Below are 13,527 nucleotides of genomic sequence, written 5' to 3' on the forward strand. Positions count from 1 at the left end.
GCAATTTGGAACAATGGCAAAAGGACAATAAAAGGGCATATCCTTTAATCCAGTAATGCCACTACTAAGTCTGTATTCCAAGGAGATCACAGAAAGGGGAAAAGGACCCACATATACAAGAAAATTCATAACACCTCTTTTTGTGTTGGCAGAGAATTAGATACTGAGGGGATTCTCATCAGTTGGAGAATAGCAAAATAAATCGCGATAAATGAATTTAATGGAATATTATAGTTTTATAAGAAATGATGAGCAAGCAGATTTCAGAAGAGTTTGGAAGGATTTACATGTACTGATGCTGAGGGAGGTGAGCAGACTATGAGAACATTGTATATCATAACAGCCACATTTTTCCATGATCCACTATAATAGATTTGGCTCCTCTCCACATACAGCAATAAAAGACAATTCTAAAGGACCTATGATGAAGGGTATTATGAAATCTGAATGCTAATTAAAGTCTACTATTTTTCCATTATTTAAACTTGTATTTTGCTTTTTCCAGGTCATACTTTCCCCCATTTGTTCTGATTCGTTTTGCACTGAATGACTAATATGAAAATGTGTGTAATTATTGTACATGTACAACCTATATCCATTTGCAAATTTATAATTTACATATATTTCTAACATTCTCCCTTCCCTCACCCCATTCCTTTACAACAGAGGGTCTGGTTAAAATTTTTCATATTAGTCATTTTGTGGAAGAGGAATTTGGAATAAGGGGAAAGAAAAAAAACAATAGATGGGAAGGGAAAAAATAAGAGAAGTTTTTAAAAAGTGAACATAGAATATATTCAGATTCCCTGGGATTTTCCCCCCTCTGGATGTGGATGGCATTGTCCATAACAGATCTCCCAAGGTTGTCCTTGATCTCTGATCTGCTGAGAAGAGCTGCAGCCAACATAGTCGAGCAACTCACAGTGTTGTTAGTGTGTAGAATGTTTTCTTGGTTCTGCTCCTTTTCCTCAGCATCAGTTCATCTATTTTCCCCATATTTCTCTAAAGTCTTATCACTCCTGATTTACCATAGAATGATGGTACTCCATAATATTCATAAACTATAGCTGTTCAGCCATTCCCCAATTGATGAGCATCTTCTCAATTTCCAATTTCTGGCACTATAGAAAGAGCTGCTATAAATATTTTTAAACATGTAAAACTGTCTTTTTTATGCTTTCTGTTGGATATAAATCTAGTATTGGTATTGCTGAGTCAAAGGGTACGATCAGTTTTATTGCATTTTGAGCATAGTTCTAGATTGTTTTCCAAAATGGCTGAATCAGTTCAAAGCTCCACCAACAAAGCATTAATATCCAAATTTTTCACATACCCTCTCCAACATTTATAATGTTCCTTCTTTTCATTTTAGTCAATCTGATAGATGTGACGTGGTGCCCCATTGTTGTTTTAATTTGCATTTCTCTTATCAATAATGCTTTGGAGCTTTTTTCACAGGACTTCAATTTTCTTTATGGCTTACTTTCTTCATCTAAAAACTGCCTACTCATATCCTTTGATGATTTATTAATTAAGGATATAACTTATAATTTTATAAATTTTATTCAATTTTCTATGTATTTTAGAAATGAGTCCTTTATCAGAAATATCAGCTGTGAAAATTATTTCCCAGCTTTCTGCTTTCTTTATAATATTGACTGTATTGGATTAATTAGTGTAAAAACTTTTTAGTATAATCTAATAATATATAATACTATTAAATACATTTGATGGGAATTCTAGAGAATCCATTAATTTGTAATTTATATCATTCGCGATTTCTTATTTGGATCGAAATTTCTCCCCTTTCCAAAGATTTGACAGAGTATTTCATGATCTCTTAATCAGACTATAATATCACCCTTTAAGTCTAAATCCTGTATCCATTTTGACTTTATTTTACTATAAGGTGTCAGATTTGGTACTATGTTTAATTTTTGCCACAGTCTTTTCCAGCAATTTTTGTTGAATAGTGAGATCTCATTCCAGAAACTACAGTCTTTGGGTTTGTTAAATGGGATATTGCTATTAATTATTTGCTATTGTTTCTTTTGTAACTATTCTAATCCACTGGTCTATTACCCTATTTTTTAACCAATAGCAGACAGAGTTGATGACTGCTGCTATATAATATAGTTTAAGACCTAGTACAGCTAGGCCACCTTCATTTGCATTTTTTTTCATCAACTCCCTTGATATTCTTGACCATTCATTTCTCCAGATGAATTTTATTTCCATTTTTCCTGGCTCTGCACAATATGTCTTGGTAGGTTTGCTGGTATGGCACTGAATAAGTAATTTAATTTCTGTATTTTTGTCCATTTTATGATATTAGCTTGGTCTAACCATGAGTAACTGACATTTTTCAGTTGTTTAGACCTTAATTTATATGTGTGAAAAGTACTTTGCAATAGTGTCCATTTAGTTTTTGACTTTGTCGAGCCAAGATAGTGGAGTGCAGCTAGGAAGCTCCTGGAGGGTTTTGTTACACATCTTTAAATGAAGGCTCTAGACAGTCTTGGCTACAGATCCCACCAAAAAAGAGCAAAACAAGTTAACTCATATAACTTGGAGGATCTTCAGTAAATGTCTGTCCCTTTGAAGATAAAGGAGAAGTAGAGCCCAGCATAGTTGGGAGAACAACAAAGCCAGAAGGAGGTTCTTGGCCAAAGCACTGACCAGATAGATAGCAGGCCAGCATGGAAGGTCTCAGCCACATAAAATGTCTGAGCCCTGGGAATCCTGGGGTAATAGCACTGAGTTGGGAACAAACCACTGCATATGCAAAAGTTGGACATAAAGAAGGAAGCAAACCTCTGCATAGACAATTCCCAGGCTGCATTGGGAACACCTTGAAAAGTCATAAGTTAGGGACCAGATCTTGGCTCCAGCACAAAAAGCTTGGGACTATACTCCCTGTACCCCAGGAGCAGAGCTAAACTCTCAAAATGAGCAAAAAAGAGTGCTTATCATAGAAAGCTACTACTCAGATAGGGTAGACAGAAATTACTTCTCAGAAGAGGTAAGCTGTGACAAATTACCTACAGGGGCAGTCTCAAAGGAATTTATGAATTGACCTCAAGTAGAAAGACTTCATGGGATAGCTTAAAAAGGATTTTTAGAAACCAAAGATGAGAACAAGATAAATGGAAACAAATAATGAGGGAAATGAAGAATTATGAAATAAAGTCTGAAGAAATGAACTCCTTTAAAAGTAAAAATGACCAGCTGTAAAATGCATAAAAATAAAATTAATTAGAAAAGAAATATAATGTATCAAAAAATAAACTTAACCAACTGGAAAAGGAAAACAGCTCATTTAAAATCAAAATTAATCATCTAGAAAAGGAAATACAAAAGCTAATTGAAGAAAATAAAACCCTAATATTTAGAATTGGACAAATGAAAACTTTATGAGATAGATATTACATGAAACAAAAGGTGGAAAAATAGAAGAAAATGTGGAGTATGTTTTAGGAAAAACAGATGACCTGGAAAATAACTACAGAAGAGATAATGTATGAATTATTGGTCTACTAAAAAGCCTAAATTTAAAAAAGAGCCTGAAAAATATCTTCAAGGAAATTATTGTGGAAAAGAAGGCAAAATAGCCCTTGAAAGAATGCACAGAACACCTCCAGAAAGAGAACTCAAAATAAAAATAGAAACAAAATCATAGCTAAATTCCAGAATTCTCAACTAAAGAAGAAGGTACTGCAAGCAGCCCAAAAGAAGCAACTTAAATACTACGGAAGCACAATCAGAATTGCACAGGACTGATCAATCTCATTATTGAATTATCAGAGGGTTTGGTTTATGATATTCTGGAGGGCATAGAACTTTGGATAACAACTAAGAATTAGCTGCATTGCAAATTTCAGCATATTCTGTCAGGGGAAAAGACAGATTTTCAATGAAATAGAAAACTTCTAAAATTTTTTGATAAAATCACCAGAGTTGAATAGAAAATTCGATCTTAAAATAAAAGACTAAAGAGATGAATGGAAAGGTAAACAAGAGGAAAAATGCTAGTCAAGAATGTTAATCTATATAGTTAATCTATATACATTTCTATAAGGAAATAACACCACAACTATTGAGAATTATATTTTTCTTAGGAAAGATAAAACAGCATGAGACTATGGGTATAGGATGACTATGAAAGTGTTGAGACCTTTGGCTATAACACAGTTAATGAGGTTTGAATATAGCTGAAATGATTGTATTTAGAGGATATGGGCATAAATGAAACATGAAGTGATTTGGATTCCTAGGGTGGTCTTTACAAATTGGGACAGAGGGAGGGAGAATACTTAGGGGGACCATGTATAATTAATTCATGAAATAATTTTACTTTACTAGATTCTTTAGAATATTTATAAGGATTAAACATAAAAAGATAATGAAGTGATCTTGTCATATTTTATAGTATAGATCGCAAAGGTTGTAGTGCTATAGTGGGACTACAATAGGGACAGGGGAGCGAGTATGCCTGATATTTTGATTAAGGAAGGTTGTAGGCTGGAGTGCTATAGGGACAAAGGAGGAAATTGTACCAGATACTTTCATTGGGAAGAAATTTAGTGTTATGGTTGATGTATTAAAGGGATGGATTGTACTTAGAGGGACTGTATATGAATAGATCATGAAGTGATTGTGATTTGCTTGATGCCTTGGCTATAATTGGAGGGAATATGCTTGGGGAGCATAAATGGTGCGTGAAGTAATTTGGTCTTTCATGATGCTTTAACTCATGAGGATTGTGAGTTCATGGAGGGTACTTGAAAAGAAGGTATGGTATAATTGACTATAATGGGATGTGATTTATTCCTCTTGAGAAGTGTATTTCTAATTGAATAGAAGAGGGGAGTGTTAGTTACTATGAGCTAATGTGGCTTATCAATCAATCAGTCCATCAATCAATCAATCAACTCTCTTGAGAAAGGTAGTTCAATCAAGACAGATAAAAGGAGCATATTTTGAAAGAAAGGTTGTAGGTACAAGACAAGGTTAAAATAATACAGGCATGAAAAGAAGGAGTATACCAGGAGAGGGTTATGCATTAGAGAAGAAATAACAACACATGAAGAAACACAAAGATTTATTATAGGAAAGAGAAGGAAAAGAAGGTGTGAATATTAAGGAAATCCTACTCTCAACAGATTTGACCCAAGGAGGAACAAGATACATTTTCAAGTGGGTTTAAAGATCTAACCTACCCTACTGGGAAATAGAGGTGGGAAGAGAAAGGGAGGGGAAGAAAGGACTGATTAAAGGGAAGACAAAAGTAAAAGTAATGTCAAAGTTAAAATAAAAAAGAAAAGTTAAAGGGGAAAAGAAGCAAACATTGGTGAGGAGGGAAAACTCATACAGGGCAAATGCTCACAAGGGTGTCAGAAGAAGGGATGCCAAAACATCTGGAAACTCTCAATGAAGAAATTTAGAATTGACTGTACAGCATGGGAGACACTGGCACAGGACCACCAATCAGGCATTCTCTTCTCAGTGAGGGTGCTGCACTAAATAAGGAAGACAGAAATGAAGCAACACAAAGGAAACAATGACATCCATAAATTTAGAGTACTCACCCCAGGTGCTGTCAAGGACAAACTGTCCTGGACTTGTGGTGGTAGAAGACTCCCAGATGTTACTGTTCTGAGCTATCACAGAAGGACACACTATAACTTTTCTCAAACATAGTAATGTCATTTTAGTCTTCTTTGATAATGAGGGACAAGAAACAACCTACCTGAGTAACTCTAATATGTCAGGGTTGATATACTCTATCAGTTCTAGAATGGCAGCCTTGCCCCTAAGGGGCAACAGTGACTGAGTCCTTCTTAGTCATTGCTAACTAAAGCAGCTCCAAATCGGTTTGGCAGTCTGCTTTCTCCAGCTCTAGCATGAGTTCCTGAAGAGTTTTCATGTGCAGAGATATTCTATCCTGGCCTGCCTTTGTTCTTCTCTTTTCCTTTCATGATATGAGGTTACTTCCTCCATCCAGAAGAGGTACAATCTGCTGTGATTATCCAATGGCAGTCAACAATAGGTCTCTCCACCGGGACAAGAAGTTTCTCAACTTTCTCTAAAAGTTCTTCAAGTGAATTTGAATGTTCTTGAATTACTCCATACAATTGTGGGCTGCCTCATCTACAGGACAGAGCATATGAGCCCCATACTCTGCTGTCTAACAGAATCTCACTCATTAGGATGTCTGATCATCTTCACAAAAGAGTTTGAAGACAAGGTTGTGAGTATCCCAGTGTTTTCCCACCTTCAATCCTCTGGAAAAAACTGGTTGATGAGCTGTTTGCCCAGGTCAATCAACTGTGCTAGGGGCTTATTGACTACTGGGATTTCCCCACCCTGGGACACTTGCCTTCAGGACAGAGGAATATAGGGCTCCAACTCCCCAGCACAAGAATAGACAGGCTTGCCAAAAGCCATGGCCACACCTGAAGGTGACTGCCTGAGAGAAATAGTTCCTGCAAATGCCACAAATTTTTCTCTGTAGTTTCAGCAGTAATTCCATAGCACTGGCCATTCTCTCTCCAGTAGCTTCTTTTCTGCAGCAAAGAGATGAAGAGACTATGATACCAGTATAGTCAGTGGTTCTGATCATAAGGATACTCTCCTTTTCTTGGAGGAAGCCCCAGCCCTTTAGGTTTTCCAGGAGCAGGTGTGAATTGCCCTAGACTGGAATCCTGCAGAATAAGTTGTTAACTATTGCTGATTGTCCTGAGGCCTCCCAGAGTTCATACCTGGGGTAGATACATTTGAATGGACAATTTTGACCTTACTGAAATGGCTCATATATGTGTAAGGAGAACTGTTATGAAAACATGAAAGTTTAGTTAGATAAATTTTCAAACCAGATTTGTGCAATGTCCCTCTGGACCCAGAAGAGTCTATGGACAGAGCTTTCTAAATCTTGTTACATAAAAGTATAAAGAAATCAGAAGAACATCTCCAGCTGGTTGTTTATCTCTGAGAACAAGGGACAAAAAATAAAATTGTCTCCATAGAGACTGTAGCAGCCTGTGGTGAGTTAGTAAGACACCTGGGTCCAGACATTAGAGACAATCTAATGTTCTTTCCAACAGAAACTTGATGCAACCTGTCCAAGCAAAGCCAAGGTGTGAACTCCGGGAGCCTCAGAGTTGCTTCAACTACAAAGGGTTAACAGTTTATATTCCAACCCAGTGGGATTCACAGCTTTTCTGGGAGGTCCTAAAAGGGTGGGGCAAACTCCTATAAAAGGAGAATAACCTTCTCAGAATCAGTCTCTAGTGGAACTGAAAGCTGTTCATCTCAGCTGCTGCAGAATTGAGTATACTGGACAGAGAATGACTGCTACTATGGAAATGTTGCAGAAACTGCAGAAGGAACTCACCTGTGGTATCTGTAGAAGTTACTTCTCTCAGCCAGTCACCATTGGATGTGGGCACAGCTTTTGCCAAGCATGTCTCTCTTTGTGCTGGAGAGCAGGAGTTTCCGTTTCCTGTTGTCCTGAATGCAGGCAAGTGTCCCAAGGTGGAGAATTCCCAGCAATCAATGAGCAGCTAGCACAGCTGACTGAACTGGGTAAGGAGTTCTGCTTCCAGCTTTTGCAGAGGACTAAAGAGGGTAACCACTGTGCCACTCACAACCAAGTCTTCAAGCTCTTTTGTGAAGATGACCAGGCACTCCTTTGTGGGAGATGTTGCCAGACACCAGAGCATGAAGCTCACAAAATCTCTCCCATAGAAGAGGCTGCTCACAATTGCAGGGAGAAGCTCCAGAACATTCAGAGTCATCTGTGGAGGGGCTTAGAGGATGCTGAGAAGCTTCTTGTTCAGAAGAGACCTGTTGACACTTGGCAATGGACGATTTCAATAGAATTTTGCAAATTGCAGAGTCTTTTGATGTCAGAAGAAAACAAATGCCTTCAAAGGGTAAGGGAAGAACAACAGGCAACCCAAGAGAGACTATTCCAGCATCAAGAAAACCTTCATGACCTCAAGGGAAAACTGCAGAGGTCAGGTCATCAACCCAATTTGGAGCTGCTCCAGAATGCCAAACAGCTGCTGACAGTCTTGTCCCAGAGGCCCATTCCGGAAATGAGAGAATATGCTATCCCTGGCATGATAGAGATGCTCAGAAGATTCCAAGTGGACATCACCTTGGATTCCACTTCAGCCAGTCCCAGTCTGACTGTTTCTGAGGATCTGAAGAGTGTGAAGGCTGGAGAAGGCTGGCAGGTAGACACCAAGCATGTGGAGGTCTCTGCATGCCATTATGTCTTTGCTGAGCAGACCTTCAGCTCAGATAAATATTACTTCGAGGTGGATGTGACACAATTACCTCAGTGGGTACTAGGCATCCATAATTCACACTTGAGGACAAGGAGTGACTTTTATGCCTCTGTATTCCTGCTTAGATGTGTAAAGAAGAAGGAGGATTTCTATTTGGAAAGCTATCCTAGGGCATTGAATCATAGAGTGAAAGGCCCTGTGCCAAGGATTGGGGTATACCTGGATTTTCAGGCTGGCATTCTTGCATTTTACAATGTACTCCAGAACTCTCTCATTTATAAATTTCAATATATTTCATTAGTTGAGAACATTACTCCCATCTTTTCTCCTGGTCCCCCACTTCCTGAAACAAAGGATGGTTCCATGATTCTCTGTCCAGCTCATCTTTGTACTTGCTGCCATTTGTCTTGTTGAGGTTTGGGACAGAGACTTCACCCACCCACAGGCTCCCTGGTTGTGATCCTTCAATTGCCAGCCTTTGCCCTACAAGAAGATGAATGTCACTGACTTGATGATGAAGAACAGATTCCAGGGTCACCAGGTGAAGTTTTGTATTCCATACTGCAAGCTGATTTGTACTTTGTCCTGACCCATTTCCTCAAATTTTCAGTAAACCGTATTTGTTGTAAAACAAAATTAAATTAAATTTTTTACAATTCTCTTTGCACATCTTTAGTTTTGTTCATTTCCTTCACTCCTGTCTAACCCTTTGTTACCCCATTTGAGGTTTTCTTAGCAAAGGTGATGAAATGATTTGATATTTCCTTCATCCTCCCACTTTGTGGATGAGGAAAATAAAGCAAATCGTTTACTTGATTTGTCTAGGGACACAACGTTACCAAGTATCTGGGGCTACATTTGAAGGATTTGTAGAAGATTGAAGCAAAGTAAGATTTCCTGACTCCAGATTAGAGATTTCATTCATTTTCTCCATGGAACTGCTCCCTTATTCATATCAGAAAATAAATTAATTTCAAAGGCAGAATAAAATTAATTCCCAATTCATAGGAAGTTGACCTTAGAGTCTTGGAGACTGAGGCTCAAATTCTTTACTGGTCCACATCTGTTTGTGTTACCTTAGGAAGGTCATTTCACATAACAGTGTCTTAGAAAAACTCTTAGAAACCCTAAATCCAGAGGAAGGAACCATTGTTACTGATAGAGCAACTTGGAAAATTCCTTTCCTCAAGTTACCTGCAACATAATCCCACATAGTACTTTTGTTTTAGGGGCTTTTTTCCTTTATTATTTTGTTTTATTTTTCCAATTACATTGTGAAGCAATGTGTTTGTAATTTGTAACTTCATTGGCTCCTAACACAACCCAGTATGACCAATAGTATCCCAATTCCTTTTTTTCACAGAGGAGGAGGCCAAGACTAAGAGAGATTGCCAGGGTCACCCAGAAAGTGAGAGTCTGGTGCAGGACTGAACCCAGTTTTTCTTGAGTTCAAGGTCAACAATCTATCCACTGAACCAGATTAAAAAATACTGCCTCATTATAATACCTACATCATGATAGGATTGTTTTCTGAGGTCAATTCCCAATTGTAATTTTGATCCTCTGAGTTTTGGGAAATATGTATGTGCCTCTTTACATTTTGAGATGCATTCAAAGAAAAACGTTAATGTAATAAACTAATAGCATTTCTTTGTCTTCCACCTCCTTCTTAAGTATATTTATTTCATAAAAGATAGTGAATAGATGATGAGGTAGATGGTGTTTTGGACTTGCTTCTTGGAAGGATCTGGGTTCTATTCAAATTCTCATTTTTCTCACTGATGACAACACTTAACCTTTCCAAGGCTTTAGTTTCTTCATCTGTCAAATTGAACCTTCTAAGATACATACTGACCATTGACCTTAGAGGATAACAATTAAGAAGGCTTGGACTGGGTCAAATGCAGTAGAGTCAAACTGCATTCTATCTGGAAGTTGTATCTCCAGAAACTTACCTTCTAGTAAATTAAAATATGGCTTAAGACCAGATGTTCTTTTCCTCCCCACCCCACCCTATACCATCACCCATTCTAGCCCCTATTCATGGAACACCACAGTTAGAGCAGACCAGGGCTGTCCAGTTCCTTTATTACTTTGGCAATCTTGATTCTACTCATCTATGTGTGCATATAATTGATTGTTGCACAAGCCATGGGTCTCTACATAAGCCTTTCAGTTTTCTTTCTCAACCATGTCCCTGATATACAACGTGAATTCTTCCTTCTATGAAAGCCTCTCTCAATCAACTAAGCAACACAGCTAACAGGTACCTTTGTTACCTTCCCCTAGACCAATTCTTCTCCTTTCCCCAAATTTCTGACCCTTTTTCCTAGGTCACAGATGTGCAAGTTAACGTTTTCGCGCTCACCATCCCATGCCCAGGTACTGACAGCAACCCTTGCAGGCGTTCCAGACACCAGAAGAGTTCCACAAAAACTATGGCGTTATTCCTCAGTCCTTGAGCAAATGGAGAAATAAGCAGCATGGGGGAAAAGCACGCCAGATGTGACATTGATGAGATTGGACTAGACACCCTGTGCAATCGCTTCCTGCTAGAAATCGTAATGAAGTTAGTATTTTTTTTAACTTGAAGGAGGAATGCCTCTGCTGTTGTTGTCCAGTACTTTTCAATTGTGTTATAATTTTTGTGATCCCATTGGGGTTCTTCTTGGGAGACATACTGTAGCCAATGTTCCATTTCCTTCTCTAGTTCATTTGACAGATGAGGAATTTGAGGTAAACCAGGTTACGTGACTTGCCCAGTGTCGAAATGCTAATAAATGTCTGAGGCAAGATCTGAATCAGGCCAACCTGACTCAGAATAGTTGATTTATTCACTTTTTCACCTACTTGTATTTGTCATATAATACTTGCAATTGTTTTCTAAAATACCTCATGAAGTTAAATGATTTGTCCACGTCACACACAGATGGAACAAAATAAGTACTCAGGAAAGAATTGTAAATGATGTAAAATGATCGGTCATTTTCTTATGTGGTCTCTTAGAACCCATTTCTTTATGTTATTATTATTTCCCCCAATTTGAAGAAAATGTGAATAAATTTCAATGTTTCCAATTCCCAAATCCATTTCCTGCCAAGTTTGTGTGTAACTTTGGATTCATGGATTCATCCTTAATGTATCCCTCTTCTTCCCTCCATATTCTAAATAACAGGACAAGTGGTGCAGATTTGATCTCTATGAAACCTTATATCTTGTGAGTGAACCCAGGTTCATTCACACTATTACAATAGCCTTTTAAATGACATCTGTTTCTAGTCTATCTCTTTAATCCATCTTTAATCCATATGACTTTTTATGTTATTTCTTATTCTATAAATATTTTGTTACCCAATTTCATACAATAGTAGTTTATACCAATCATTTTTGGAAGGTTTTGAATGTTACAGTTTTTCTTCCATCCTCCCTTCATTCTCCTCCCCTCCCCAACACAGAGGGCAATCTGATATCTTTACATTGTTTCCAGGATATGCATTGATCAAAATTGAATGTATTGAAAGATATAGCATAACCAAATTCCATTCAAAGTAACCTCAGACAGTGTAAAATACTTGGGAGTCTATTTGCCAAGACAGACCCAGAATCTTTTTGAAAACAATAATAAAACACTTCTCACACAAATTAAATCAGATTTAAATAACTGGGCAAATATCAACTGCTCATGGATAGGTAGAGCTAATACAATAAAAATGACAATTCTACCAAAATTAAACCACCTGTTTAGTGCCCTACCAATCAAAATTCCAAAAAATTACTTTAATGAGCTAGAAAACATTATAAGTAAATTCATATGGAGAAATAAAAAGTCAAGAATTGCCAGGAGCTTAATGAAAAAAAAAGAGCAAACAAAGGTGGCTTAGCACTACCCGATCTAAAATTATATTATAAAGCATCAGTCATCAAAACTGTTTGGTATTGGCTAAGAAATAGAGTGGTGGACCAGTGGAATAGACTAGGTGTAAAAGCAGGAGAGGAGTATAGTAATCTGCTGTTTGATAAACCCAAAGAGTCAGGCCACTGGGATAAAAACTTCCTCTTTGATAAAAACTGCTGGGATAATTGGAAGTTAGTATGGAAGAAACTTAGATTAGACCAACACCTCACACCCTTTACCAAGATAAGATCCAAATGGTTATAGGACATAGACATAAAAAACAATACTATAAGCAAATTAGAAGATCAAGGACTAGTCTACCTATCAGATCTATGGAAAGGGGAACAGTTTATAACTAAGTAAGAGTTGGAGAACATCACAAAAAACGAATTAGATGATTTCGATTACATTAACTTAAAAAGTTTTTGCACAGATAAAACAAATGTAATCAAGATCAAAAGAAAAGTAGTAAATTGGGAAACAATCTTTACAACTAATGATTCTGACAAAGGACTCATTTCTGAAATATACAGAGAACTGAGTCATATTTTTAAACCAAAAAGTCATTCCCCAATTGACAAATGGTCAAAGGATATGCAAAGGCAATTTACAGATGAGGAGATCAAAGCAATCCATAGCCATATGAAAAAATGCTCTAAATCATTAATTATTAGAGAAATGCAAATTAAAGCTTCACCGAGGTACCACCTCACACCTCTCAGATTGGCCAGTATGACCAGGAAGGATAATGATCATTGTTGGAAGGGATGTGGGAAATCTGGGACACTATTACACTCTTGGTGGAGCTGTGAACTCATCCAACCTTTCTGGAGAGCTATTTGGAACTGTGCCCAAAGGGCAACAAAAATGTGCATACCCTTTGACCCAGCAACACCACTACTGGGTCTATACCCTGAAGAGATGAGGAAAAAGGGTAAAAACATTATTTGTAAAAAATATTTATAGCAGCCCTGTTTGTGGTGGCAAAGAATTGGAAATCCAGTAAATGTCCTTCAATTGGGGAATGGTTTGGCAAACTGTGGTATATGTATGTCATGGAACACTGTTGTTCTATTAGAAGCCAGGAGGGATGGGATTTCAGGGAAACCTGGAGGGATTTGCATGAACTGATGCTGAGTGAGATGAGCAGAGCTGGAGGAGCACTGTGCACCCTAGCAGCAACATGGGAGTGATGTTCAAACTTGGGGGACTCGCTCATTCCATCAGGGCAACAATTGAGAACAATTTTTGGCTGTCTGCAAAGGAGAGTACCATCTGTATCCAGATAAGGAGCTGTGGAGTTTGAACAAAGTACAAGGACTATTCCCTTTAATTCAG

The 13,527-nt window shown here is 37.7% G+C and overlaps 1 protein-coding gene across 1 annotated transcript; it reads left to right on the plus strand.

Moving 5' to 3' along the window:
- Positions 1 to 7,346: 7,346 nt before the first annotated feature.
- On the plus strand, positions 7,347 to 8,708 carry LOC141494014 (tripartite motif-containing protein 64-like). The gene has a single exon (XM_074195209.1). It carries the CDS (start codon positions 7,347 to 7,349, stop codon positions 8,706 to 8,708), a length of 1,362 nt encoding a protein of 453 aa, XP_074051310.1.
- Positions 8,709 to 13,527: the final 4,819 nt, after the last annotated feature.

The sequence above is a fragment of the Macrotis lagotis genome, chromosome 7 (assembly GCF_037893015.1).
Source record: "Macrotis lagotis isolate mMagLag1 chromosome 7, bilby.v1.9.chrom.fasta, whole genome shotgun sequence".
Classification (NCBI taxonomy): Eukaryota; Metazoa; Chordata; class Mammalia; order Peramelemorphia; family Peramelidae; genus Macrotis; species Macrotis lagotis.